Source organism: Ursus americanus, chromosome 11 (genome assembly GCF_024610735.1).
Source record: "Ursus americanus isolate L20-20 chromosome 11, mUrsAme1.1.p, whole genome shotgun sequence".
Classification (NCBI taxonomy): domain Eukaryota; kingdom Metazoa; phylum Chordata; class Mammalia; order Carnivora; family Ursidae; genus Ursus; species Ursus americanus.
The window spans coordinates 19643022-19667353 of record NC_142137.1 but is presented as its reverse complement, the minus strand read 5'-3'; the positions used below and the strand labels follow the sequence as shown (position 1 = coordinate 19667353).

The window sequence follows — 24332 nt, the reverse complement described above, 5'->3', positions numbered from 1 at the left end:
ATGAACACACTGCAATAATCACTGGAATTAAACTAAAAAGCAGAAGGTGTCTGTCCAAAGAAATGTCTACTGACATATAAACCCCTGTTCACTTCTGAAAGATAACCTCACAAAGCCTGAAAATGTGTTGAGTTCCATATGTCTGGGTGGAGAAGAGGTGCTGTTTCTAGAGGACGAAAAGATCATTTTTCAAAGTCATTTTCTGAAACGAGTGCGCCTCTGTTGATGGATCCCATCAGAGTTAGTCTTTGAAGCTTTAAGAATAAGTGAGAACTTATGTGAAAAACATATTTTTTTTTAGTGGCCCTTGTGTTGGCAATTCTTGGAAAGATTTCCCTCCCCTGCTTTCCAGAGCTCAGCTGAGCAGGTGTTCGGGCTTTATCTGTTTCAAACAGTAGCCGCTATTACTCCCCCATCCCCGCCTCTCAAGAGCCAGTTTTCCTGCTTCCAGATGTAAGGCCACTCCTCCCTCCCGCCCACCTCACCTCCCAAAAGAAGAAAAATCTCTTTCAAAGAACTTGTAGAGAGCGGCGGCTTCTAAGCGCAGTCAATTCACTCACCCTCCTTGATGTTGTAGTACATCTGCTACTAATTATTGTATCTGGGAGCACATGGGATGTCCAGCAAATAGGGGGATTTCCAGAGGAACTCTTTCCACTCCTTCTCACGTCGTGGGTTTAATTATCTGAGCTGTCCCTGAGCTAGCTGTCTTCACCTTCCGCATGTGTGCTGGGAGGTGGCTACGTGCTGCGCCATAGAGTGCTGGCCAGTGCGCAGTGGCAAGGAGGTCTGAGTGCATCTGGGGGAAAGACCTCGCCTGCGAAGCCTTTAAAGAAAGTCGTTCTACTGGCCAGCTTAAAAGAAAAGCTAGGTCGAAACAGCTGAAGGAAAGAAATGGCCTATATCACACGCTCAGCTCCTCGGACTCGACTAGCTTGGAGAAGCTGCCCAAGAGTTTGGGAGAAAGTTTGGGTGGATGTCTTCACTCCTGAGGTTCTAAACGCCAATTCAGATAAGGACTGAAAAATAACCCGACCTCGAAGATCTGAAAATAAGTGGTAGCTTGAGGGAGTGACTGCTCAAAGAATATGTCAACATCCCCAAACTACGAAAGGGACTGCTAGTCCAGTATAGCACGCCTCTGCCCCCACCCTCCTCCTCGCAGAGCCGCTTTCTAAAACCAGGAGCAGAGGTCTGAACAGAGCTGGAAGAAAGGGAGGCTACTGTAACAGATGCAGTGTTCAAGTACCGAGAGCTGCAGTAGTTTTAGCAGGGAGACTGTGGTATTGGGGGCACGCCCCCGCGAACGGAAGGGAGAATCCTGCCTTTGCCCTCTCCAGCCACACGCAGGGCCAGGACGCAGCTGCGGAGACACAAAGGTGCCTCATTTACATAGCCTTGGGACCCAAAGTGCCTGGGCAGTGGTGGGAGTGGGGGCTTCTCAGGCACCTGGAAAAGCTGGCTCTGAGAACGTTTGACCTGACCTGGAGTGGGGCAACTGACTCTTAACTGTCCGGTATCCATCTGTCCCTTGATATCCTCTCACTAGGTGGGCGCTGTGGAGAAGCCAAGATGTGCACAGCCGGGATCAGAGACGAAAACAGCCGCAACCCACGGAGAAGCGCCAGCCCCCTCGCTTCCGAGGAGTTGACTCTTAGCTGACCATAGGTGCCTTCCCTCACTGCTCTGGGCTGTCTTAAAGCTAAGGAAAACCGCGCTAGGGTCAGTGCTCCAGACACCTTCTCTCGGAGACGTTTGCTAAGCGGTACGAGGAACAGGCCCGGGTGTGAAGCTCAGAGGAAGCCTGTCAGGGTAGGAGGGGTGTGTGCCCGGACAGAGGCACTCCCAGGCGTAGCTGCCTAAGTTTCTTGGGCACTAGAGAGGAGTCATTGTGCCAAAGTGTCAGACTTGCATCGCGAGAGTGCATTTGCCTGCGGTGTGTGTGTATAATCGAGAGAGAGAGAGAGAGAGAGAGAGAGAGAACGCCAGAGAGAAAGAAAGAGAGAGGGGGGGAGAGAGAGATGAGAGCGGGTGCGCAAGAAAGCCCCAGTGCAAGCGATTGAGCTTTGTACCCGGAAGACCTGCGGAGGATCGCAGGGGATTAGGCAAGGGTCGGCGTCCTGTGCAGACAGCTCCCCAGTCCACAGACTTTGATAGGAGGACACAGGGTCAGGGTCAAGTTACGGCCCTTGGGGGGTAGGGGGACATGGAGGGCGGGGGTTAAGGGTAGAAAGGACAGCATAGAGCCCTAGAGGATGGTTCTCCACCACCTGATGGGAAGGGGGGCTGGGACAGCTTCCTCGCGGGGCTCAGCAGTTGCCATAGTACTGAGGCGGAGTCGCTGGGTGGCTGGCGGCTGCTAGTCAAGCCTCGTCGGTGGGGGAAGTGGGGAAGGGACTAGTTACCACCTCTTCAGCATTGGTAGCACTTCTCACCTGCACCTGGCAGGCCACTGCCGGGGCATAGCTGCTTTAGCAGCAAATCCAAACCCTACACTTACAAGACACCGAGCTAAGGAGGAGGCTTTGGTTGGTCCTTTGAGTCGAAGTTGAAATTAACCTTTCTCAAAAATGGCTTATACACTCTCAACCAACCACCCAGTCTACTCAAAACATGTTTTCCCCAGAATGAAAACAAAACAAAACCATAACAATAACAACAACAAAAAAAGACCCAAAAGTATTACCTCCAAATAGCCCCAAGAGGGGAAAAGGTCCAACAATTACAATGTACAGAATCCTTCCCCATAACTCAGGGCAGAAATCAGAGAAAATAGATCTCCACGTGGAAGATGTTTGAAGTTAATGGAGAAAATAACAGGTTACCTAAAAACTGAGCTGTTGGTTTAGGGTATCAAGGCACTGTGAGAAGGTCTTTTCCTACTCTCCTATTTCTTAAGGACATTCTTAGTAAGCATTGGTCTAGGAAAATATATTTTTGTGTGTGTGTCAGCTCTTTTAGAAAGCTGCTACACACTCTGCTACAGTCGCCAAGATTTTTAATATGAAGATATGAAATGATCAGCGAATGTAACAATCTAATGATTCAGCAAATATTGTGCTGCAAGACCAGACCAGCAATAATTAAATCTTTAGAGTATTGGTGGCAGTTTTTCGGCTCCAAGTCTCCTTTTTTTTTCCCCACCCAGTCCGCAAGCAAACACACTAAGGCACACTCATTCACAAAGACATTTCAGAAGATACCTCAGTATTCCAAATAAGTAAGTTGTACTACTCAAAATATTGGGCAAAACTACCTTACAGTAGCATTTACCATGCTTGAAGGAGAACAGCTGAACACACACACATTTTCAACGATACAGGAACCTGTTTAATCTCATCCAAAGAAACAGGCATTCCTGTGGACGCTTGTTGCTAAGAGCAACGTGCTTAAGTACCATCTAAAGGCATGAAGAAAGCAAAAAAAAAAAAAAAAAAAGCTACAGTAAGAATTTAGATATAACCTGTAGTCTCTCTCTTGTCATTACCAGCCTTCTGGACTCCAGGTGTTCACGTGTTGAATGAGGGGAGGGAATGGTAGGATTCCCTTTTTTAAATATGTGAAAAGCATTCCTACCCTGGTTTCACATAGCCTGCGAAAGATGAGAGATTTTATCATTACAGAAAAAGCACATGGGAAAAAGGAAAGAGAGAAGATGCTGCTGACATGATAGGAGATGCAGGCAATCACTTCAATTTAAATTTGACTGACTTAATGTATCTGTTTTGCTCCCAAAGACACATGCTCAGGATTATATGGTTTCTTGCACTCTTTGGTCTAAATCCACTTGAACTGTCAAAGAAGGCGCCCACAGTGGGAGTGTTTACCTGGTTGGCTTGCTTTCTCCTCTCTCCCTCTTATCTACTTAAGGGAACTTTCCCTGACTAGTTCTGCTCCTACTAAAACTCCATTGGCCATCCACAGCAGCTGAGCGTTGCTAACGCTTCATTTCCTCCAAGCAAACCCTCTGACCAGCGTTTTCACGGAATCCCACGTTCAAATTTTCCTCGGAGCTCTAAAGGAACCCTGATTCCTTAGGAAAGTAATAGATTCCTCTACTATATAACTGCCACTCTACTCTTTTATCATGCCACAATGAAATAAAGATGCATACTTAGACGCCCATACACAGCTACTCTCCGCCCCAATCACCACTGTTAATCATTCATTAGATCAGGACGCGGTAAGAAAGCTGTGAGAGGAGGACTCACAAGTTAAAAACAAAACAAAATCCTTTTCTTATGACGCTATTTCATTTCAGCTAAGCAGCAGCCTCCTCTTGCTAAGTAGAGCCTTCTCTCTTACAAAAATATTTTGAAAAGCGCCGTGTTCCCGTAAGGGCACCAGGGGCTGGAAAAGCGGTGAAATTAATCTAAAAGGCTCTCCGAGGACAAAAGAAATGAAAAGGGTTAGCGCTTTTCACTTGCGGACCTGTCCGGGTCCCAGACAGAAGCGGACAGACGCCAACTTGTCAAAGAGTTACCAGATACTGACTCTTGAGCCCCGCAAGCTGAGAGGCGTGGAGCCCCGGCGCGCGCTTCCAGCCCGCCAAGCCCGGAAGGCTCCCGCGGAGACCTGCGGGCGCAACCGCCGGCTGTGCCCCCCGCGTCATCACCATCTCTGGCTACTGCGTGGAGGTAATGCAGCGACCACCACCACACACTGGCACTCACTTCACCCTCCCGGGGCCAATTTTTCCTCTTTTTTTTTTAATAAAAGAAAGAGAAAAGAAAATGAAGTGACACGCGGGGGTTCTTTAAAACCCCGGGAGGCTCCGGAGCAGCGAACAGGTCGGAACGCATTGAGCCCACCCGCCTGTCAGAGTGAGCCCGCCTGTTTACATCCGGCTGCCTCGGAGGCGGATACCAGGCAATAGAGAGAGATGGGGAATCTTACCAAATCTTAATACATGTGTGGTTCCTTGGGAATATCCAATCCACAGTAAGCAGAGCAGGAGTTTAATGGTGCGCCTGAAGACTGGATTACTTAGAATCGGGGAAATAATCTTCATGGTGTTTCTGTGTCCACACGCGCGGCACCCACTTCCCCGATCTAGCGTTAGGCTCCCGGTTCGGGTAGGAATGAGGATGCGTCGAGTGGTGGCCGCAGACACGATCACGGCATGGTCACAGAGAGAGGAAGGAGTCTCCGCTTCCCAAACCCATTAGCAATCGCTGCATGTTCCTCACTCACTGCGCCAAGGAGCAACCTTCCACTGCAAGGGATGGTGGGACATCCATGTTAGTCGGGGAGCATCCGGGAGAAATCCAGCACGCACACCCACAATGTCCGGCCGCGCGAGCCTGGGGAAGCAAAGGAGGAGGAAATCAATAGGAAATCCAGCCTTGGAAACCTCGGAGGCGTCCGTAGCGAGCCACAGTCCCAGCACAAAAGGCGCTTTGCTCGCAAAGGTTTTGCCAGGCCCTATTCTACTGCACTGCTGCACAGCTTCTGACGTGAAGCCAAGATTAAGTGAGAAAAATTGAGATAGCTGCTTGCCTGTTAAGGCTCCCTGCCAGCGAGCTTCCCAATATCTCTTATGCAACCGATCTCATCGCCCGCCTTGAGTTTCAAGAAAGAAGTAGGATTTATTTACGTGGAGAAAAGTGCTTTTATTTTCCATAAGAGTCTTTGCTAAGAGAGTGACTGGTGTATGCAAGCGGATTTCTTACAATCAACTGATGAATTTTAATAAATGACAAGCTATGCCAAAGTCACTTTGCCTAGGAGTTGTAAAAAGGGAAGTGGTCTAAGGCAGAGGAATTTACTGCAAATATAATCTGTGGTTAGGTTGAAAGAAGGTCTTGTTTATATTCTTAAAATTTTGTCCAGGAGTGAATATAGATTGGAGTGCAATTGCAGAAGTTAAGATAGTCTTTAAAAACTTGGGTGGACATTCCTTGATTTAACTACCCAGGAATTAAAAAAAATAGATTTCTTCAAGTGGTCTTTTAGGAGGAAAGTGTTGAGTTAAAATGAAGGAATCATATTTTCCCAGCCATTTTTTAGCTCATCTAAAATAATTGTGCCTATATAAAAAGACAATGATGTTTAAGTTGGTATAACCAACTCCAAAGGCTTCAATAATTTATGCCCAAATTTCTTATCATTTTGGTTTTTTGAGTATGTTTTTCTTCCAGAGGCAGAATGTGGGATCATAGCTTGGGCAACATTGAATGTCACAGTTTTGTCTAAAAATGCCTTATTATTGTCTAGTGTCCTGGTCAGAATATTTAGAGTCTTCAAGCAGTGGCTGACTGTCTTGGCTTTCACCAGGTGCAATTTATTCAAGGAAAAGAAAAGTACATCAGTATATATTCTTTTAACATGAAAATACATTTTGCTGTTGAAATAAGTAATATGCTGTCATCCAGGCATAGAGATTAAAATACCCAGTCCTAATATTTTACATTCACTAGTGAAACTGAGATGGTTAGTAATAAGTATATTACTACATTTTAATATTTTAAGTGATCAAGTAGTACAAAAGGCAAACTGCTGGACCTGTTTCTTAAAATTAATCTGTTTTTCATAACCAACTAACAAGGCATTGGTTAAACCTTATGAAAAAATTGTAAGATTCTACCTTATTTGAAGAATATCTAATTTTTTAAATAAGGAGGGGTATGAATGCTATTTATTCCAGATAGCAAGAAAATGATGTAATGCTTTCATTCCATCATAGTGATTTTTTTCATTCTATTTTTTTCTTAAGGTATTATAAAATGCTGATTTGAGAATAAAGCTACATTTTGCAAAAGCATTAAGTGGGCATTGACTTTTTTTAAAAAGATGGAGGCATAACTGCAGTGTCAAAAATAAGTATCATGAATGACTAGTTCTGCAGTGTAGCAGGCAATTCAATCAAATAATTTGACTATTTGAGCACTTTAAAAGGAACACCTTGTGGTAAAACCAAGGGTATCTAGCGACTCCTTCAGTCCATGTTTAAAATATCTCCTGTAAGACATGTATAGTTCAATACGTTCTGTATTTGTTGTCTCATTTATTCTAGTCTATTTGTTCTTTCTCCTTTTGATCCTAGCAGATATAATAATGACAGCCAGAGCAACAATAAATATTCTTAGTTTTTTCACCTGTCAATATGATTGATATATACTACCTGAAAATAGCATGTTCTATTGTGACTAATCAAAATACTGCAGTTTTGCAGTATAGTTAGCATTTAATAAAACCTGAGAAAACAAAATGTACCATAACTCCTTGTTCACATATTCTGTTAACATAATGGCATTTGACATTACAGTTGCAACTTCTCTACTTAAAACTAGGTTCTAAACTATTTGGCTTTTGTGGGATTATTTATTGGATATCTAGCTGGAAAAGTGAAAGATCAAGTTTCCAGATTCATAAAGTTCTTACCCAGTATATTAAACAGTAAAAAGTCCATCATAAATTTTTCTTACTATTAATTGGTCCCCAAAGAACCAGTTTTGCACATATGCTAAATTAGGTTCATTTACATCCATCAACTAATCTGAAAGTCTTCAGCATCACAAACAGCAACTCCACCTGTCTAATTGAACTTCTGCAAGATAGGAGACGACCTTTCTTCAGGACCGCGGACAGCGCTCCAGGCATTGATTTATTCTGGAGTACATTGAAAGTAGTACATTGAATGGGTAATGTGCCATTTGAAGTGACAATGTGAATATTTCTACTACACAGAGTCTGGGACTTTGAATTATTGCATTGTTCACATTGTCAAGAGGAGTATTTTGTCAACTGTGTCGTGTGTATATTTCAGCGTGACTTACTGGGATTGCTTAGCATACCCAGAATGTGCTAATAGTCATCCCTTTCCAAGGCATACTACTACAAAAGCCATCTACATTAACTGTGAGTTCCCTCATGAGCACTAAACTACTGTTTCTCTGTATTTAAAACAATGCCTGAAAGACCACCAAGAATTCAGAATGCTGAATAACATGCTGTCAATGTTCAATGGCTAAAGACATTTCTAAAATGTACGATTAGTTATTGCTTGAATTCTCTACCTTCGGCTTTTCATCTGCTACAAAGGTAATCAGATTAATTCTCTTCTTTTTCATTAAACTTTGCTCACTCCCAGGACAAAAACAGCAACAACCCTAAACCCCCCCCAAACCTAAAACAAAAACAACGAAAATCCTAAGATTACCTCCCCAATAATAGAATGGAATGACTTGATGGTAGAGAAGATACCTCAGAGGAGGGAAATTTTGAAGTTATTGCAAGTTTCTCCCCAATACTGATACCATACACCATAGTTCTAAGGCTATATGAAGGCTATATGAAGGATTGATAAAGTCATTATATAGTATTCACTGATCCGATTGAACTCTTTTTAAAATTGTGTCAGTTTTGTAATTTGCCTCTTTCTCCAGGGAAAAAAATACTATTTGGTGTCAGACAATCATATATTTAGTAACAGTGAGATTTACACACCTTAATACATAGTTTCATTTGCTTTTTGTCTATTTTAACCATATGGAAACCTTGATTTCTAGGAGCCAAAGCTCTGTAGGTTCCAAGGTCAGACACAAACTGCAAATGCACACATATATGCACACACAGGGAGAAGCTGTATCTAAAGTAAGCTTACACACTAACGCAAACACACACACACAGAAAGCTGACATGAAGAGATATCAAGCCTATGATAAATTAGCAAAGAACAAAACGCATATCGTGTTCATGCAAAGCTTGTTCCAACAACAACAACAAAATGCCATTAGCTTCATCTTTCATTGTGTTTTTATATTTACTGACACTAGTGACCTCTTATTCTTGGGCACTATTACTTGAGAAGCAATTTTAGTTTTCTATTCTCCCAGTGAAAATGAATCTTATTCTAGTTAGCTGCCACCTGCTGGGGCATGTACAAATGTGTAATAATCCTTACAGCATAACGTTTAAAAAGACAATGCCTATACCTTTTGCAAGAAACTGCAAATACATATCCCAGGACAATCTGAATTTCAAAGGTGTTTCAAAGGTTCTTCCGCGCCATATCTATATTTAAATTTTTTCACATGGAATTTTTCCTAAGGATTCCACTTCACTTGTCACCGAAGTCCCGCTGTTATGTGACATTTGAGAAACCTCATCTTACAGTAACACCTGACCTATTCTTCCATGTGTGTGGCCTGTTGTATGGAAGCTAAGCTAAAATAAACAGGCTGTTCATCCATGGCATTAGAGATGCCAGAGAATAAAGTCAGAGGTGGTATCAGTTAAAAACACACTGTTGCATACTTGCACTCCACTCTTTCTAACTACGAATGCTATCCTGTGCAATCCCTTGTGATTCCGAACACATATTAGCTGTTCCACCAACATTCTGCTGCAGTGATGATTAATGACATTTAGAGTTTTAATTAATTTTTAGATGTCCAAAATAAGTGTGTCTTAATTAAGAAATTGAATTGGAATAGCTTTACATGTCCTGGAATCTTTTTTTTTTCTTTTTAAAAATTTTAGTCTGTGCAATCCCCAGTGGGTTTTAATAGAAGAAAACAAACAGGTAAGACTTCCAAGCATCTCTTATTTCTCAATAACCTTCCTTCTGTGTGTTTCATTTTGTTTGTTTGTTTGTTTGTTTGTTTCATAAGTTTGTAAGGCCATTGAAAGCCGTGTTGATGGTTACAGGACTGGTTCCCATAAAAAGTTAGGCAAATCAAAATTGAAATATTATTACCTATCGTCCAGTAACTAAACTACAAGCTAATTAAGACTCAAATGAATCAATCATCTCTTTTGAAATAAAAATAATCATTAATCCATAAGATAATTTCTGATGACAGAATACTTACAGTATGAAGATGAAGAAATGCTAGAAGGTGATCTGTGTGTTACCAAAAGGATAGTAGTAGTAAGTTTTCTAACGTCCCCTACTCCCTAAACTGGAAATTATTATCTAAGGAGTCTCAGCTAGGTCGTGGTGTTTAGTAAAGAACTCCTTGAAGGTAAAAATGTCAGGGGATGAGAGTCATTAAAAGTTTTTAACGTTTATGATCCACCCTGGTGGGTGACTCCCCCTACCCTAATGGGGCGCCCTCCGAGAGTTTTTTCAGAAGCTCTCAACACTGGCACTGGTTAAAATGAATGTCTGTACTTCACAGAACTAAAGAGCAGGGTTAATGGAAAAATGGGCGGATGGAAGGAAGGCTGAGGAGTTCTTCGGACCCGCAGGCAGATACACAGATTCTTGCCATCTGTCCCTCTTCGCCTCGCGTGAGTCCCAGTAGCTGAGGCCACTTCCTGACACGTCCACTTATTAAATTATTTTCTGTGGAGAACGCGAGCGCCCGCAGCCAAGCGAGCCAGTTGTATCCTTGACGGGAATTGGCTGAGGCGAGCGGGACAAAGCCACTCACAGCGAATCGGTCCAGCGGGTGCCCCGAGCGCACCGGGCTCCGCGGCGCCGCTGTTCGCCTTCTTCCGCTCCGGGCGTTAAAAGCCCCTCGCCCACCCCTGGTCCCTCCTGTGGGAACATACACCTCCGGAGGCAGCCCCGAGCAGAGCCCGCCGGGGGGAGTCCTTACCTCTCGCTGCGGGTGAGGCAGGCAGGGAGGGGGAGGGGTGGTCCTCGGGGAGGAGCTGCCGGAGGAGGTCGGGCGGGAAGTCTGCGGCTCCCGGACAGAGGAGCGCAGCCGCGGGCGCCGAGCGCGAGTGACGGCGGCGGCGGAGACGGAGACCGTGGAGCAGCGGCGGCGGCGGCGGCGGCGGCAGCGGAGACAGACACGCCTCCTGGCGGGGGTTCCTCGCCTCTTGCTTTAAAGGCGCCGCGCTCCTTTCCCCGCGGCCCCTGCACACTCCCGGCGGCTGCGGCCACTAGGACGCAGCGCTCGCCCCTGGACCACAGGAGCGAAAGTGCGAGAATTCTGGGCACCTCCAGGCTTGGACGTTAAAAATCCCCTGGCCGGGACTTCATCTCCTGTGCACACCCCCCGCCTCCTCTGGGGTGGAGGGACCGGGACTGAGATGTTCGGTCAGGGAGTGATGCAAACCCCCAAGGAATTCGCCGGGCCCTGCGTGGTGACAACACATATAAGGAGCCCTAGCACGTTTGGTTCTGGGTGGTGGGGTTTATACCTCTTCGAAACCATAGCAACGAAACTTGTCCACTGTCAGGATTTGGGTAGCAGCTAGTAGCCTCCAAAGTGGCCCTTTTAGCCCAACTACAGTCATTTCCCTTTGAGGTTTGCGGTAAAAATTTTGACCTGCGACTTACCCCCACCTACACCCCCTGTGTACACTCTAATGCGCTCCCCCCGCGCTGCCCGTACCCACTTAGAAGCCTAGAATCCGCGCACCTCACCTCTCCTCGCCTCGGTTGCTGGAAGCTCTCTCCCGAGGGTCGGGGGAGGGGGTGTTGCCGAGAAGTCTCTGTGCCTATCTGGTGCCTAATGACAAACGGCTCCCCCGCCCAGGTCCTTGAACTATCAACACAAGCAAATTGCAGAAAGAAGTTGGGTTTGAGATCTCGCGGGCGCCAAACCTGAGGTCGCAAATTCAAAGACTGGAAAAAAAGGAGCCTGGGGCGCAGTCCGGGCCAGGCGGCCGACCATCTAAATTCCCTAGAGGATTTTTTATTGGGCCGGAGGTGGGGAGGAGCACCTAAAACAGGGAGTCTTCCCGTGGCTCGGCTTCAGGGAGGAGCCGCTAGCGGCGAGCACTACAGGCTTCCCCTGCTTCTCGGCAGAAACGATTAGCTTCTGCAAACAATCTCTGATTCCTGCTCCTCTGGGTCGGATAAGTCAACATCTATTCAATACCATTGCTATTTTATCCTCGGCCCTACAATATTAACTAGAGCAGAGACTTAGCAAGTTGCCCTGGGAGGAAGTTGGCGAGCAGAGATTCTCGAGAAGGTTTAAGTGAGGCTGAGCGGGAACAGGCCACCCCTGAGCCTGGAGACAATTTGCAAACGGGCTGTAAGAGGAAGGGGCCAGGTGAGATCCCGAGGCTCTGCGGAGTCCTCAGCAGCCCTGATCCCCGGAGGCACTCAAATCTAATTTTGAAGGCCCGGAAGTCGATAGGCTCTGCGCCTCCAGGCACTGATTGTCTTTCGCTGGAGACAAGAGTTTGTCCTTTAGTTGTTTCTTTCTTTGCAACCCCCTAGCAATTAAGCCGGAGCCTGGCTCAGCATTACCACCCTCCATGCCCTGGGGCTAGCGCCTGATTCAGCCTAGTCCTCCAACACACCGAAACAGTCCTGCCAAACCCTACCTGGATCTCAAGCAAAATCACCAGTCTCTAGCTTCTTGGACACCACCGCGGAATCTCTGTGCCTCCTACATGCCTACTGAGCCCGCCCAGGTTGGGGAGACTCAGGACTCATAGAGGTTAAGGACAGATTAGTTAGCTGCAATGGAGAATCTTTTAGTCATTTAAAGATCCAGGGGGTGGCAGGGAGGCTCCCGTAATTAAGTCAACAGCAGCCTTGTTGTACGGAGTAAATAAATAGTCAATGACTCCATTGTGCTTCGTGGAGCGGGCAGCACAGACGCGTGACTGGCTCTGGGCGCCTGGGCTCCAGCTGCTGTGACCTGCAGCCTAATGGGCCCTCGAGGCACAGCCCAGTTTGGGCCAGGCCCGGAAAAAATACCCTATTCAGTCCCATTCCCCCGCAGGAGGAATGGAGACAACTTGTCTACTGGCCAAAGACACTCTCCTTGTCATCATACAATCCGGCTTCCCCACTTCCAGGGAGGGAGGAGCAAAACGCTGCACACAGAGTAGATGCCAGAGCAAATCCCTGGGTGAGGGCATCCTGCTCTGTTCTGTTGTGGCTGTGAGAGAATAGAACAGGGAGCGTGTCTCATTTGACTTTAAGTGTTAAGCATAGGGTTTGGCATGCAGTGGGTGCTGAACGAAAGAATGAGGGGATTACTGGATCAACCTTCCACATCCCACACAGTTGTCCCCTACCTCCTTTTATCTGGGAGAGGAGAGGCTTCAAACAACTTCCTCTAAGTGCTATGTGTATTCTTAGAACCTAGTCATAAATTTCTTTTCCAGAGCAACCAGGACACATTTATAAAGAAAGAAATAGCAGGCACTAGCAAGGGCTTGGAGGGCAGGGGGAGAGAGCTAAGAGAATGAAACAAATCAAAATTATGCATGTTGTGACAAATTCATTTCCTCAATAACAAAATGTTATCTGAATTCTAATGAGAAAAGTAGAATAACAAGGGAGCATTAGACTACACACACCCATTTAACCCTTCAAAATAAAATTCTTCAACACTATAAGGAGATATTTTCCATAATTTATTTCAGCACTTATGAGGTTATACATGAAACAATCAGATTCCAAGTCTCTTTAGGGGCAACAGTGAAGATTTTTCTTCTCCATTCCTACTCATCCATCTGTAAGAATTAATCTTCTGTCTCTGAGGAGGTCACTGAGTCCCTCAGCTAGAGTCTTATGCAGGAACCACCTCTCTATCTTCCCTCTCTTACCTCTCAAAGTACTCTTAGAACTTCAGCAGGTCTACAGTTCTGCCTCCTGAGGGCCCAGCAAGGACCAGTCTGAATTCCCGAGCTGACTACAGGTTTTGTTTGTTTGTCTGTTTTGGTGTGTTTTGTTTGTACTGAATTACAATCAAAAGGTATTACTTTGGATCATTTAGTCCCAAGCCTTCATGTACAAGTCACACAAAACAAAGCGAGAAAAGAGGAGTGAGTTGCTCAGGCTGTGGCAGAAGGAAGACCGCTAGCTGTGCAGAGCGGCATCAGGCTGTCTCCTGTTATCCTCTTTCAAAACTTAGAATCATATGAAGTTAAGACTAAAAGAGACTTCAAGGACTTCTACTCCATTTCAGGGTCACAGAACTTTCTCTCATCTGGAAAAAAAAATGTACACGTTTACATGGCCTTGAAATTTTTCATACAGCAATAGAAGATACACATATCCCCTGAAACTCATTGTGCGGGAATCCAGTCCCTAGATCCTAGGCTAAAAACTTCCAATCTAGTCCGGCAACATCATTTTACAGCTGATGAAATCTAAGCAGCAACAAAAAGAACCTTAGAGTCGGAGTGCATTAAGGATGATTCCTGGATGCTAGCTGTCCTGATTCCCACCTGTCCCCATTCCCTCAAGTCTTCTTAGCTGTAATTGGACATAAATTACACTGAGGTATTAATAACTCATAATGACTTAATGGATTTTTCTCTCAGAATAATTAATATTTGACCTTGAAGACTGGGATCTATTATTCATTTCTGAAACCTCTCAATATATTTACTGAGTACTTACTATCTGTCAGGCAGTGCTCCAGTGCTAGCAAAATGGCAGTAAACAAATTAAACAAAATCCCTGCCCTCACTGAGGGCAGTTAAGTGGCAGGAAGATAGACAATAAATAAATAGACAAGCAAATATACAAGATGTCAGACAGCAAGGTGTGTTGTAGAGAAAAATAAGACAAAATGAGCAGAAAAGGGCATGATGGGAACATGGGCATGGGGGAAGGTATTGCTTTACATAGGGTGGTCAGGGAAGGTCTCCCTAGGTAGTTGACATTGGAGTAGAACTCTGAAGGAAGTAAGGGAGAGATCTGCGTACATAGTTGGGAGAAGAGGAAACAGCAAGTGTCAAGGTCCTGTGATTAGAACAAGTGTAAAGCCCCTAAGGAAGATCAGTGAAGCCAATTCCCAGAGATGAGACAGGAGATTGATAGAAAATCCAGTCAGAGAGGAGTGGAGGGTTGGATCCTAGAGGATTTTGGATTTTTCTCTAAAAACAATACCGAAGCCTTGTGTGTGTGTGGGGGGGGAGCGTTACCAGAGGAGAAGTACGATCTGACATAAATGTAAAAGGATACCTCTGACTGTGCTATTAAGATTGCCTAGACTTAATAAAGGGCGGCGTGTAAGCAAGACAACCATTTAGGAGACTACTGTAATAATCCAGAGAAGAGCCGACTGTGGACAGTACCAGGAGAGTAGCATGAGGATGGTAAAAAAAAAAAAAAAAAAAAAAAAAGGTCAGATTACAGATTATTTTTAAGTAAAGCTGAGTGAACTAAGATTTTTCCCAAAACCCTAGTAAACAAAGTAATCCCCCAAACGAGTGTCTGCTCAGCTATGCTAAATGCTGCTGATAGGTGAGATGAATGAGCACTAAGAATTGGCCACTTGATTTAATGATGTGGAAGCCACCAGTGAGCTTGATGGAGCAGTGGTAGAGATTAAAGCATGCCTGAAATAAGTTCAGGAAAGAATAGGAAGAGAGGAATTGAAGACAGAGAATAAAACCATTTTTCCTTCAAGGAATTTTGCTCTAGAGAGGAGAAACAGGGCAGTATCTAAAGAACAAGGTGGAGTCAAGGCATTTTATTTTTAAACAGAATATAATACAGAATATTAGTATTCTGATGGGAGTAAATCAACTGATGTTGGAGAAGAGATGGATGGATGTCCTTAACTAGTCAAGAGAGGATGGGATTGAGGAGACAAGCAGAGGGGTTAGCCTTGGATAGAAGGGTCCATTAATTCAAGGAATAGGAGGAATTGGTAACAGGTAAAGTGGTTTGTAAGTGTGGTGTCGAGGGCCTACTTTTCCTACGTGAGTTCTAAAGCCCCGTGGTGGGCTGCCTTGCTCCATAGATACCTTCCTTACTATTCTCTGGCTCCTACCATCCTAACTCTTATAAAGGTGCCTGCTTGCTTGGTTCTACCCAGTCGTTAACATACTGAATTTTTCAGGAGGGGAAGAGAAAGGAAGGAGAAAACAGGAAGTGGAAGAGGTGGTGAGGTCCTCTTGTTATTCTTTGCATTTTCTTTATGAAATAATCATAAAAAAACATAAGCCAAGGGTCTTAGAAAGGAAAGAACATATTAGATGTTTAGGGAGAATAGAAAAAGTGTAAAATTTTTTTTAGGATTATGGAAGAGTAAAAGGATAATGAAATGCAGTTAGATATTTGACCAACACTCAGAGCCTCTTGAAATTAATGATCAAGAATCTAACCAGTGTGGGGCGCCTGGGTGGCACAGCGGTTAAGCGCCTGCCTTCGGCTCAGGGCGTGATCCTGGCGTTATGGGATCGAGCCCCACATCAGGCTCCTCTGCTATGAGCCTGCTTCTTCCTCTCCCATTCCCCCTGCTTGTGTTCCCTCTCTCGCTGGCTGTCTCTATCTCTGTCGAATAAATAAAATCTTTAAAAAAAAAAAAAAAAAGAATCTAACCAGTGAGCATGATTGTGTACTTTTCTTTTAAAGTTTTATTTTTATTTAACGTCTATACCTAACGCGGCTTGAACTTATGACTTAGAGATCAAGAGTCGCATGCTCTCTTGACTGAGCCAGCTAGGCCCCCTCCTGGTACTTTTCTTTAGCCGTGTTTAGTGTACACGTGCAGGTTTGGAGTAGGTAAAGAGTTGCATTTAAGAAGGGTTTAGATTTTGCCAGGCAAGTGTGATGATGAGATAGGGAGATAATGGAGTTAAATGTGTATGCAAGGTTGTTCTTATGTTGATAAACCTCAGAGACAAGAATAAAGTGAGGATACAAAGAAGCACTGAAGGGATCAAGAAAGCTGATAGAATTAGTGTGGTCACTCTTTTGTAGAAGTTTTGATGTAGCTGAGGTAGTGAAGATAGTGAATGAGTTGAAAGGTAGGAGGTAATGGTTTAAGAGTTGTTAGTGATACTTGAATTTAAAATTATAGAGAGGATATAGCTTTGGATAATGATAAAGTCTAGGACCTCATTGTTAAAGATAGTGACTAGCCACATGTGGTGATTTATATTTAAATATTGATTAATTAAAATTAGCTGTCATGGTGAGTTTGCTGTAAAAGACTACCAGCTTTGTGGGATTGGCTGTATGTGAGAATCCACGCAAAAGGCTAAGAATTGTTGAGTCCAATCAGTATATTTCATATTTACTGCATCCCAACCTTATTATCAGTGTGAAATTTTGGTCACTTAGTCACTTTATTTTTGCCTGGATTCCTGGGATCATACCAAGACCTAAATACTCCTCAAGTACTCTACTTTGATGACTTACAAATCTTTAAATGTTCCAAAGATTCTCCCTCATCCTTTCTACCAGTATAAATTTTAGATTCCTGAGATTACTTTGTACTGTCTCCCCTCATCCACCATATTACTACTGTCCCTTCTCTCACTAATTTCTATACCTCCAAGTCCTACTCAACCCCCAGCTAACTAATTAATTTTTTTAGCCTTCAGGAAAACTAGGACAAAACAGTGAGGGAAAAACATGTAGACAATACACTTTGTAAGGTATTTCTAAAGATATACAGCAACTTCTGTTAGCAAGACTAGGCATTCTTGCTTCTCCCTTTGTAGGAAGCACTGATATAAAGGCAGACATGGGGCACCTGGGTGGCTCAGTCAGTTGAGTGTCAGACTCTTGATTTCAGCTCAGGTCATGATCTCGGGGTCTTGGGATCAAGCCCTGGCATCAGGCTCTGCACTCAGCATGGAGTCTGCTTGTCCCTCTCCTTCTGCTCCACCTTAAATAAACAAACAACTTAAATAAACAAATAAACAAATAAATAAAATCTTTAAAAAATAATAAAGTTAGGAAGGTATAAGCAGTATATACCTAAGCGGCATCTGTTAGAGAGGCATTACTAGAAAATATTTCTTACTGGACTGCCCATCCCACCCCTAACAAAGGAGGAGATAAGCTACACAAAGTCAGTGAAGATCATTAGGAGTATGAAAAAAATGAAGGATTCCCACTCTGGGTGGGATAAGTAGGCTTCAGGGACAGAACTACTTGTTTCCCCAAAGCAAAGGAACTAATTTGCCAGATCAAGAGGGAATTGCCAAATATAAATCCTCAGTATCATACTCCACCTAACCTGATCGATCTCTACTCTTTCTTGGAGGCTTAATGCCAGGTTTCAAGGGAAGGAAATTATTATTTACACAAGTCCTACTCTATCCTAGGAACAATTTCACATAAAATATCATATTTAATTCTTTGAACAGTCTTATCAAATGCATAATTCCTATTTTAAGGATGATAAAACTAATACAGAGAGAGGTCATGTAACTTGCCTATGGGCACACAGCTAGCAAATGCAAAACTAGGATTCAAACATTTGTAGTTTATTGTTCTTGCAAGCACATCAGAGAAAGCAGGTAGAATACAGTAGTATTTGTCCCAGCTCTCTGCCTCCTTTCCCAAAGGGTGTCAGACGTTGCTTATAAACTGTTAGGGATAAAGCCCTACAGATTACGCTGAGGATGCCCAGGGCTGGAGAATGTGGAGCAACTAGGATTGAGCAGATTTGCTCCCTCAGCAAACCCCTGAGAAAAGGCTTTGTCTGGAGCCCAAAAAACAGAAACAGCTGCCTCTCAGAGGGATGCCAGCTTAAAAGCAAGCAGAAGGCTCTTCCTCTCAGACTTTATCAGAGTTCAAGGAAAATCCCAGAGCTTGATCTGATCCCTCGAGTGTACTCAACAGAACCTAAAGGATATTCTTCACCAATTTTCATTTCTTGCAATAAGTCAGAACTAAAGACAAAAACTTTTAGTAATGACCCTTTATCCATAATGATAATATCTTCCTAGTTATTCCTTCTCTGGCAGAATCTATACCTGTTAGCTATGTTCTCACTTTCTGACTATAAAACTGTTTGGTGCCTTCCAAAATGGGAACTGGAGATTATTTCTAAGAACACTGTGTTCATGGGTTGCTTCAATCTATGATAGGCTAGAATTCATTTGTCTATGTCACAGGATTCAAGCAAACTTTGTAAACTGGTTCAGAATATCAAATAGGACTTTATGGTTATTTTTTTATTCAGCACTGAAACGTTCTGATTGATTTACTTCATCATAAAAGAAGTTGTTAGATACAGAATTAAGGCTGTTTCCTTAATGGGCCCTGCCTGGAGAAGTCATCTATGCTGCAGAAAGCTGCTATGTAGGACCTTTAGAAACTGACCAGGGTGCCAATAGATTTTCTTCCTTTACTTTAAAGTGGTGATTCTAATTAGCAAAGTTTTCAAATTTCTTGTTGCAGGTGAGCCCAGCTTCAAGGGCTGGCATTCATTAAGGATATGGACACTGCTGACCACCTACCTTTCATACTCCTTCCCACGGAAGGATCACATGGGCTGCTGGAGCAGAGCTGTCACGGCCCTGTTTGGATGTGCACTGTTGGAGAGCACACAACAGAGGTAATAGAATTCAGTTATGGTTTTTAATTCTGTAAATTAATGGATGAGGCAATAAGTTTAAAATGAAGAGGAAAGGAAAGGAGGCTAGAATCGAAATATAGGCCCATATTCTGTATACTAAAGGAAAGTGTGAGAAGTGGAAAATAAACATTTATTTTGCTGTCTGTTGTCCTGACAAACTTTTATTATATAACTGTTTTAATCTGCTGACAGATCAGTGTCCCTTTGTAAACATATGTTAAATTTGAGTGCAAAGAGATGAACAGTAGCAAGGCATCACTTAACTGCATCAACATTTTATAATTGATCATGTAAAAATCAGAAGCCGATTTAGCCTTCTCTGTGGACTGTAGGGACTAAGGGTCTGTTGACAACATTTCCACTTCACAAACAGAGCTATTCAACCAAGACCTGTTTACAAACTGCAAATGTGGTCAAACACACTGTCCTTGATATTTTATTTGCTCTTCTAGACTGACGAATTGATAACTTTGGAGTTCTTTCTACAAAACTAGATACATATACAATTAGAAAAACAGAAGAAAAGAATCCATGATATGGAAATGAAAGATATCTGATAATTAGAAATTGTTATTTTGGTGGGTAAAACAGAAGAAATGTAGTAATTTCCATATTTTCCAATATTTACTCATTTTAAAGCAAGACATAGGTTTCATATTTATATGCACTTCATTATATTTATAACATTACAATAAGGGAATTAGGAATTAAGATCCAATTGTCTGAAGCCAGAATTATGGAAATTGGTCTCAATTACAAGAGGGTGAATATAGGATTTGCAGATCTCTTTCACATATTTCTCCTCATTCTATACTTATAATAACCATTACAGAGAGTCAAGGGATATATTCTCCTCACTTTATAAATGAAGAACAAAAGGTTCAGAACAATTTTATGGCACAGCAAAAACAACACTACACTAAGAGTTCAACCAACTAAATTTCTATTTAAATATAATGTCTTTGGTAATTCAGTTAACACCTATACGCTTCTGTTTTCTCATTTGTAAAATCAGGAGCAGGAATTTATTTTGAAATCTATGAGGTCCTTGCAATTAAAACAAACAAAAAAGAAGAGTTTCTTGAACAGAACCAGGATCTCATTAAAGTCACTGGTGGAACAGGGGCAGTATTCAGGCCTCCAGACTGACTATTATCCAGATAATGAAACTTATCTGAAATAAAAAGCTAAGCTGCATAAGATGTATAGTTGTCTGCTTTTTTCCTTCATTTAGAGTCATCAGAAACACACAAAACTTAGAATCTAACTTGAAAATATATCTTCTTACCAAAGAAAGATAATTTTTTTTCACTTACCAAAAACCAGTGTTTGCCTAAAGTTAACATATGCAGGAAATGATAATATAAAAATTTACATAAACATCACCCTGATTAAACTCACTCATTATTTCAACCCAAACAACTAAACATTTCTAAAGAAAATTATACAACTGAATGTACTGGGTTGAAATTCATGTCCACCTAAAATTCATGTCCAACTAGAACCCGTGAATCTGACCTTACTTGGAAAGAGAGCCTTTGTAGGTGTAATCAAGTTAAGATGAGGTCATACTGGATTAAGGTGCCCTAAATCCAATATGGCTGGTGTCTTAGAAGAAAAGGGAAATTTGGACACAGACACACACACAAAGGGAGGTATGCCATGTGAAGACGGAGGCAGAGACAGGAGCGATACATCTACAAACAAAGGAACACCAAGGATTTCCAGTAACCACCAGAAGCTAAGGGAGGGCATGAAATAATTGCTCCCTCAGAAATCCCAAAAGGAACCATCACTGTCAACATCATTTTAGATTTCTGACCTCCAGGACTGTGAGAGAATAAATTGCTGTTGTTTTAAGTCACCCATGTTGCGGTACTTTGTTATGGTAGACCTCGGAAACTAATACATGGACAGTCCGACCAAACGATATTAATAACTACTCATTTCATTTCAGCTCTCAACACAGACCTGCAAGTTTGTTCTCTGACTGTTCCATAAAATTATTTCACGTCTCCTGCTTTCCCCTCCAAACCCTCATCTCAGCTTTTAACATGCTTCGTTCCTGCTCAAGACAGAAGAAGCCATCAGACAGGTATTCTCCCATCACCCATCAGCAAGTATACTCTGCTATTACCATCAGTTTCCATATCATGGCATATCCTTGATCTTCCAAAAGAGGGCATGATCCCACTTTATCTTTTGAAGGTCATCCTGTGACTTGTGTCTTGGATTCTGCACCTTCATACATTCTGATCTGGTCATTAAGCATCTCCTTCTTAAAAAAGAGAAGAAAGAACTTTCCATCCCATGTTTCTCTTTGGCTACAGTCTGTTTCTTTGCTTATCTTCAAAGCAGAAGTTTTTGAGTCATCTGAGCCTATTTCGATTTCCCTACATCACCTTCTTGACATACTCCACTTGAGCATCTATGCCCTTCACTCCATTAGAATTGCTCTTGACAAGATCGCCAGCCTGTTCCGTGTTGCTCAATCCTGTGTTTGTGTATCGCGTATAGTGTTTTTCCCTTTATCTTCTTGATTTTTCAAGAGCATTTCACACTTGTAGACCAGTATAACTTTCTTCAAATGCTTTTATTATGAAGACTTAAAATGCTTTTATTAATGTCTTTGTTCTTAATTAATTAATTAATTCTTTTAATATTGGCTGTACCATGTTTTTCTGCTTTTCTTTTTCAGTCTCCTTTATGGGATCTCTCTTGTCTTGCTGACTTCTACATGTTGGAGTGATCCAGTTTTAGATCTTCTGTTACACTTCCAAGTGAATTAATCCAGTGCCATGGCTTTAAAACACCACCTATAGGCTGAAGACCTAAAATATTTTATCTTTAATTCTTACTTCTCTCATCAGCTCTAGACTCTTATACTCAATTCCATTTGAATGTCTGATAGGACCATGTCCCAAACAGAACTCCAAATCCACCTGAAACCTTTTACTTTTAGTCTATCCCATATCATAAATAGCAGCAGCATCTACTCCATTGTTCGAGTCAAAACCTTGAGTCACTCATGATTCTCCTCTTTCTCTTACCAGCACCCCCACTGCAAATTCATCACCAAGTCCTATTAGCTCTCCCTCCAAAATCTATCAAAAATCTATCCACGTTTTCATGTTCATTTCCATGATCTTGACCCAAGCCACCATCATGTCTCGTCTAGCTCACTGCCATAACAAATTAAACTGTATCTTTGCTTTCTGCTCTTGTCCCCTACAATCCATTCCCCATGTAGCACTAAAGTTATTGTACATGGCATTTTCCTGCTTTAAACTCTCTGATACCTGCTCCATTCAGTGAAGTTTGTAATACTCAACTCCTTCACATGGTCCTACAAAACCTACTCATCTCTCTAACTTAATTTCCTATCAAGTTCACCCTCTGCCACAATGGCCCCAGCCACACTGTTTCTTTTTCCCTTTTCCCTGAACACATAATGTATCTTTAGCCCTCATGGTCTTTGTGCTCATTTGCTCACTTTGCCATACTTCCTGTTCCTTCTGCCTAGAGTTCTCTTGCGTAGATCTTCATGTGGTTGAATTATTCTCATCTTTCCGGTCTTAGTTCAGTTGTTACCTTCTCCAAGATGGCTTTCCTAGCCATCAAACCCCACCTGCTATAGTCCGTCATGTTTTCCTGTTTCCTTTTCTTCTTAGCATGTATCACTATTTGCTTCACTATAATATAAGCCCCATAAAAATAGAGACCATGATTTCTTTATTCATCATTCTCTTCCAGGACCTGACATAGATTAAGTAGACAACAAATATTTATTGATGAAATCTTATTATCTCACAAGTACTATGCAAAATACAACTGACTTAGATACAGAGATATTATAATTTCTTACATGTAAAACACCGCATATTATATTTATGTCATATTTTTCATCATATGCAATATAAATTATGAATTATGTCCATTCATAATTACTAGTTAAATAGTATAATAATTATTTCTCTAAACTTATAAACTTCAAACCTTTTTTTTTCCTTCCAGAAATAGAATTTCACAATTAAATACAAGGAATAAAGTGATCACTGCAGGTGACCAGTTTTCAGAGGTAAGTATCTGTTTTTTTTTCTGGTCATTGGACAGCAATTCCATCTGTGCTCAAAAGGACCAGGGCTTTTAGTGCGTATATGAGTTTTTACTGTCACCAAGACAAAATTACTGGGAATGTCCCTTATATTCTAATTATTTCTTCTTTTCCCAAGATTACTTGTTTGTGATTGTTTAAGGCTCTGTCAGGTGATCTATATTCAGCTTTCCCCTATAATACCTGATGGGAGCATAGAAAAGAGAAAACCTACGTGTTGTTTTTTCTGGGTCCTTATACCACTTTGAGGATTGAAGACGGAACACATCTTTATTGACAACTTTATATGCAGACAGTCTCTTGACTGTTTTGCATATTTTACTTCATTAAATTCTGCTAAAACAATCCTTCAAGGAAGGTGTGGAGATTAACTCTGAGGGGTCTTCAGATGTTAGGTCTACTCAGTGATTGTTGGGCCTAGTTCTGCTTAGTTCCAAAGTTCACACTCTTTCCACTCCACTCTCTGAGAACGACTTTGATAGCAAAGAAATAGCGTTTTTAAAGTGATATGTATTAGGCCAGATAGGAGGCCTTCCCTGGCTGAGCATATGCTTTGATAATATGCTTGGTTTCACATCAGTACCGTCAAGGAATTTTTAAAATAGTGTTCCCTATTTTCTACAAAGGTTGTTTTATTCCAGGAGGACAACTCTGAAACATTTTGAAAGTAAACTAATTTTCAGGGCCTTTTCTCAGCATATTTTTGAAATATCTCATTTATATGTCAGTTTTCTTATACTGTTTCATACAACAACAACAACAAAAAAAACCAGTTTGTTTTTTTCCTGGTTGAAATACTTTCAAACAGAAAAGAATCCTAACTTCCAACTCCATTGACCCTATATAATATCTTCAAGTACAAAATTGATGTTAAGTCTGGCAGTTTCTATTGCCTACAATGTAAAGGTGAAGGAAATCTAAGATTAGACCTTCAAATGTGGGGAGGGAAGATGTAATTGATAGAAAACAGAAGATGTGTGCCCCAGCTCACTTCAACTGCAAAATGAGGACTACCCCATCTT

General features: G+C 42.3%; 1 protein-coding gene across 3 annotated transcripts in view; it reads right to left on the bottom strand.

Moving 5' to 3' along the window:
* The window catches only part of GRIK2 (glutamate ionotropic receptor kainate type subunit 2), a 642399-nt gene extending 631709 nt beyond the window's left edge, over positions 1–10690 (bottom strand). For all 3 annotated transcript variants that reach the window (XM_045806988.2, XM_087865344.1, XM_045806989.2), the window contains exons 1-2: positions 10548–10690; positions 4897–5303 (exon numbers count right to left, since the gene is read on the bottom strand). In XM_045806988.2, the coding sequence (XP_045662944.1) occupies positions 4897–5011 (115 nt within the window). In that variant the 5' untranslated portion in view covers positions 5012–5303; positions 10548–10690. The remainder of the gene's footprint in view (positions 1–4896; positions 5304–10547) is intronic.
* Between the last annotated feature and the right edge of the window lie 13642 nt (positions 10691–24332).